This window comes from Haemaphysalis longicornis, unplaced genomic scaffold (assembly GCF_048455015.1).
Source record: "Haemaphysalis longicornis isolate Haplotype H1 unplaced genomic scaffold, Haemaphysalis longicornis Haplotype H1 scaffold_3, whole genome shotgun sequence".
NCBI lineage: Eukaryota > Metazoa > Arthropoda > Arachnida > Ixodida > Ixodidae > Haemaphysalis > Haemaphysalis longicornis.
The window spans coordinates 220323890-220329872 of record NW_027526335.1 but is presented as its reverse complement, the minus strand read 5'-3'; the positions used below and the strand labels follow the sequence as shown (position 1 = coordinate 220329872).

At 50.8% G+C, this 5983-nt stretch overlaps 1 protein-coding gene across 1 annotated transcript; it reads left to right on the top strand.

Annotated features, from left to right (window-relative positions):
* The first annotated feature begins 4317 nt into the window (after positions 1–4317).
* On the top strand, positions 4318–4833 carry LOC144175716 (uncharacterized). The gene has a single exon (XM_077704753.1). It carries the CDS (start codon positions 4318–4320, stop codon positions 4831–4833), a length of 516 nt encoding a protein of 171 aa, XP_077560879.1.
* Positions 4834–5983: the final 1150 nt, after the last annotated feature.

Genomic DNA, 5983 nt, shown 5'->3' with positions numbered 1-5983 from the left:
TCAGGATCAATGACCAGGCACTTGAGGCCTTTGTCCGCAAGCTCGCCTCGCTCTACTAGCTTTTGTTTCGCTGCACCGTTGACGCATGTGACAAGCCACAAGTGACTCATCTGATATTGACCACAAGCAAGAATGTCCTTGGTGTCTAGAACGGCAAGCAAAGCATCGCGAAAGTCCGGGGCACGGTACGGTCGGCCAGACAGGTCAGCATGCAAGAACACGGAGTTTAGAACGGTGTTACCAGAAGGCAGACGGGGAAGTACGACCTTGTAGGTTCCTGAATCGTCAGATGACGCAACTTGAGTACCTCGGCCCAAGGCCGATGCGCTGTTTCCAGCAGAATGCATAGCAAACGTGGCCGTAGCAGCCGTCGTCGTCGTCGTCAAGGAGAGATGAATGGGAAGAGCGTAGAGGTCGCCAAACTCTACTTTACTATTACTTACCGGAAAAAGAAAAAGAATACACTCCCCGTCGGGGAATCGAACCCCGGTCTCCCGCCACTATACTAACGAGGATTTTTTTTTCTTTATTACCGTTTGTCTCAAACGAAAAACTAGGTTACAGTGATTTTATAACATTCGCCACCTTTGCGATAAACACAAGTGTAAAATCTCTTCAGTTGAACAAGGTCATCAAGCATTGGTAACCATTCAGGTGGTTCGCTTAGCGCTTTGTATACCTCACGTATGTTGACCATACTCTCAATGAAATACTCTCTGGCGGGCCGCGCATTGGGATCGGCATGCGTGTCAGCCATCCTTGTGCGCCACAAGCTGTGCATGCTGATCAAAATAAACATGTCGAATGGCACGCCCCCTGTATCACACACAGACAGAAAACGGATCCCGAAAGGGTTTATGGGCAGGTCCTTTTTAACAGTGCGCTGGAGGATGTCCCAGTGAAATCTCGCGTCTGAGCAGTCTAGAAAAATGTGGTCAATAGTGTTACAATGTTAGCAGAAGTGCAGCGCCCCCACGCGGCGCTGATAGTTTTATGTTCAGCCAGACAAGCCTGGAACAGCGGCGAGTGGCCGTTTTGGGAAAATAAAGACAATAGACCCTATGCAAAATGCGCCCCGCCATCTCACGTCGACTCCGGTAACTAGGTCCGCCATTTTGGTACGGTCGTTTGAAAGCGAAACCAATTAGCAAAACATAGAAGGCGGGCATTGACCGCTCTTGGTGATGGACTACAATGCCGGAGCATTGCTTCGTGCCGCAGTGCACACAATGCGGAAATACCGGTCCAAATGGAGAAAAGGTACGTGAAGTTCCACGCTTTTGAATAACTTTCTGACGCGAACTATGCCGTCGCGAGCAACCTTTGTGACACGCGAGCAACCTTTGTGACACGCTGGGCGCGGTGCGCTGGGAGCGAATATTTGTCGTTGGTTCGCTAAGCGCGGGATTCCGTAGTCGCTGTACGGATGAAAAATGCAGTTGCGTTGGAGTTCTGTGGTCCAGCCTTTGTATTCTAAATGAAGCCTCAGCGTGCGCAACCTATTCATGCGACTGACAGCGGCGCTCGATCGGGAAAACAGTACCACGCGTTGCCAAAATTGGGCTGTTTCTTTACTCGTCCCTGTGGCTCTGCGCCCGCTTCTTTGCATTGTTAAATGATACCGCCTAGCCCCTACACGAGCCTTTATCTTACCTAGGGCTGTAAACAAACTTTTCTTGCCGCACTACGCCGTCACGGCGCGGTTGAAAATTTCCTGTGGTGGGCGCGCACGGTATGGGAGTGTGTTGTTGGTTTCTTTTACGTTGCATTTAGCCGCGTGTCGTTGTAGAAGTGGCGTACACAGTTTTATGATGATCTAACGGTGGAAAATTCGAGATTTTGCCCTTGGTTCCCGATTTGCCTGACTGAAAGGTTTGTTTTTACGTCAAGTTAACTTGGTGCCTATTGTCATTTCAGCCACGTTGTATTTACTTCCGAATATTTTGCGACTAAAATACACACTCACTCCTCTAGTTTGTCACATGCTGCATGCATGCCTCCTACGTAATGATAGTGGCCATTGAGGTAGGTAGCTGAGACAATTTTCAAGTTTTATTTAAAAAAAAAGAAAAAAAGAAGACGGCCACAGTCGCATCAGGCCGCCGCGCATCAGCTTGAGTGCTTTTGCATTTTTTGTATCCACAGTGAAAATCTCAGTAATTTAAACTACTTCGCTGATTTATAGCGCGAGCAGTATAGCAAACTGTATGGAACAAAGGGAAGCATTCACGCACCCCTGCATGCCACTACGTTGCCCAGCCTCTGCGTGCTCGCGAGATGACCGTGCTGCGTGCTCGCGAGACGAGATGAATGCTTGCTGGTAGCTCATAGGTGACCCTTCAGGTGCCATGCCAGTCCTTGTTTCTGTCACTGGGGGGGGGTGAGGCCAGCACAACTGGGGCAAACAAACCCATTCCCAACCAAGGCTACCAAGTTTTCTCCCAAGCGCCTGCACGGCACTTTGTTGCTGCTCGCATTGCTCCTCTACTCGACGTGCATCGAACAGACGCATTGGCAAGGGAAGGGAGGGGCCATTTTCTCGCGGGCTTCTCCAGTCAATGTCTTGGACACTCGCTGGCTTGATACCCTGCTGTCTCGGACGTCCCCGCTGTTGTGGCAGCTCAGTGCACGCAAGCTCCGGTGGCGCCTCTTAAAACCTTCGGCCTGAAAGAGGGCGAGTAGGTGCACAGCAGCCAGGATGTGACTCCATGCTCCACTGCAACCCGCCGGGCACTCGCACGCTGCCTCCACAATCGCCCCACAGTCCGTCTCAAAGGTGAGGCACACAACACAGGGCCGGCCACTTTTCTTCTGGGAGCGAAAGCAGCTGCTAAGCTCATGGATGAGGCCCAACCTGCAAGAACAGAGAGAGTAACAGTAAATATCACTCAGGGAAGAACAGGACTAGTCCGCTACAGTTTATGGTAAAGGGACCGAGCAGAAAACAGTGGCCGCAAGGAACAGACTCAAAATGACCAGATTTTGTGTCTTGCTTAACACTGTTGCAAGGGCAATAGTCTACACCTCAAACAGCAACGATGCCAAAATTGTTTGTCAAGTTGGAGCGTGCAAGTATCTCTGTATGCTTCGTTAATGCATTTTCAAGAGAAGGAAGTTTAACATTTAAAAACCTCACCGTGGGTAATGATACCAGTACCCGCATAATCGTGTTCGTCATAACTTAAGCAAGCAATAATATGATTATCTGGAACTCACTTCCAGAACCTTTCGAGATAAACAGGTAAACATTCGGGCTATACCGATGACCCATCGAATTAAAAAATCTAGTTCAGTGAGTTCGAGCTAACGAGGTTTTACTGTATTATCTATTCGTGCACACCAAAAACATGCGTTTAGAAACGAACACAACCACCCCACCGCCAAAAAAGGAGAAGAAAGACACACAAACAAATTTTTGCGGCAGAACATGCGCAATAAATAATGAGAAAAAAAGAAACTTCAAGGCGTATGTGCGCTTTTGTAGTTGACTTCGCCGCAAAGCGCGATTGCTTTGCGGCAAACGCGCGGGCGGACTACCGTCACGGAAAACGGCCGCAACCTTTCCGTAAATATCTTCGCCAAAAATAATCCCGTGAATTCGATGTGCAGCATTTGAAAATACCTAATCCACCCACTAGCGGTACGATCTGGCGATTGTCGCTTTCATCTTTCAGGGTTACTGCAACAGGGTCGCCGCTACGCATTTGCATGGTAAACAACGGTGAACTAAGTGCTATACAAATGCTCATACCGGTTAACTCGCGTCAAGTAAAAAACAAAGAAGGATTTACTTACTGCGAGTCGCACGTGTTTGTCCTCACCGATGAAGGCGAGCAATGCACCTCGGTGGCTAGGCGGCATGCCCTTCTCCGCTGCCGCTCGGATGGGTCTTTGGCGCGGCACCCTGAGTATCAGTCTTCAGACACAGTCGGCAGCGCAGACAAGTCCTTCGTCCACAATCCGCGGTCGGGAGCCGGAAAACGCCGTCCAGTTTGAGCCATACCGCGTTACCGTCACCTACTCTTCCACAGTAAACAATACGAGACTTCCCGATCGGCGCCCGTACAAATATGGCTGACGGTCTCGTTTACATCAGTGTTGCTAGATCACCAAGCAATTTCGCATAAGGTCTATTCGTTCTGGGCAAACGGCTCGGCATGTTCTGATGTCTTTCGCGGGCCTGATGGCCTGCTGTTCGCGGTAGTTACTCCTACCGCTCGGCCATCCGTAATTCAACACATCTAACAACTGGCGACGAGGATGAAAGAAAGTTTCATGTGAGTTTTCGTTCCCGCACCGCTCTGCCATCCGTTCACTATGCCAAGTTTCGGCAACCTCGAGCCGTTCGAGGGGGGAGGAGACGACTGGCCCTGTTACGTGGACCGGCTCCAAGCATTCTTCTTGGCCAACGATGTCGCCCCAGAAAAGCGTACTTCCGTGTTTATCAGCTGCTGTGGGCAGCTGATAACATATGCTTTGCTCCGAAATTTGGTCAAGCCCGCCAAGCCCAGTGACAAGACGCTGGACGAGATTCTACTAGTTCTTGGAAGTCACTACTGTCCGAAGCCGTCTGCCGTTGTGCAGCGTTTTCGTTTCAACTCGCGCGTTCGCGCGGAAGGGGAATCCGTCAGCAACTTCATCGCAGCACTAAAGAACCTTTCCGAGCACTGCAACTTTGTGGCTGAACTCGAAAACATGCTCCGCGACCGCATCGTGTGTGGCATCAACAGCACGGACGTCCAAACAAGACTGCTGGAAAAACCGGGCCTCACCTTCGACGAAGCCGTGCAGACCGCCCTGGCAATGGAAGCAGCAAAAAAGGACGCAGGCTAGATAGCCCAAGCTAACACTAGCAGCGCTTTCTCGACTCACCGTGTCTCTTCAGGCTCGGGGAGCGTCACCTGCTACCGCTGCGGGGACGGACATTTTGCATCGAAATGCAAGCATGTGAAGTCAATCTGCAATTACTGCCACAAACGAGGTCACTTGGCGAAGGTTTGCAATTCGAGACGAAAGGACAGCCAAGCCCAGAGCTACAGCCCTTCCAAGGCACGTTCGTTCTCGGCACGAAGTTCACCGTCGTCGAGCAACCGTCATCGTGTGAATACTGTCCGCGATGAGGACGCCGCTAGAACTTCATCTTTCGAAGTTTTCGACATGTGGCAAGTTGACTACGCCACACCGCCTCCGCCTTTCACCGTCACTGTTGACGTTTGCGGCAAGCCACTCCGCATGGAAGTGGACACGGGGGCAAGTGTCTCCGTCATGGCCAAGTCGCGTCTTCTACAGCTTTTGGCTTCGGTTCCTGTGCAGCCGTCACAAGTGCTTCTGCGAAGCTATTGCGGGGAACTGAAAAAGGTTCAAGGCAAAGCTGACGTCAGCGTGAGGTTTCATGGCAAGGAGGCCGACCTACCTATTTTTCTTACCGGGGACGGATCGCCCACTCTTCTAGGACGCAACTGGATGCGTGAGCTGGGCATCGGCGTTTCCGACGTTGAAGTGAACATCCACGCACTTTCCGACATCAAACACCTAGTCCAAGACTATGCCGAAGTGTTTGAAGAAGGCCTGGGTACGTTCAAGGGTGCTAAAGCTTCTGTACATGTTCCTTCAGATGCTCCGCCTCGGTTCTTCAAGCCACGCCCACTGCCGTATGCCTTGACAGATGGAGTCACTCAAGAAATCCAAAAATTAAGAAGAGATTCCATTCTGGTTCCCGTCAAGACAGCAAAGTGGGCTGCACCTATTGTTCCTGTGACCAAAAGGGATGGACGCATCAGAATCTGTGGAGACTTTTGTGTCACCATAAACCCAGTGGCAACAGTGGAACAGTACCCCATTCCAAGGATCGAGGACCTGTGGACTGTGCTTGCTGGAGGTGAGAAATTCACAAAATTGGATTTGCGAGATGCGTACCAGCAAGTTGTCCTTGACGAGGCCTCTAGAGAGTACGTCACCATTTCGACGCATATGGGGTTGTTTC

Bases quoted from the DNA above. Each gene is read 5' to 3' on its own strand.
- LOC144175716 (XM_077704753.1), top strand. From the start codon at position 4,318: ATGCCAAGTTTCGGCAACCTCGAGCCGTTCGAGGGGGGAGGAGACGAC.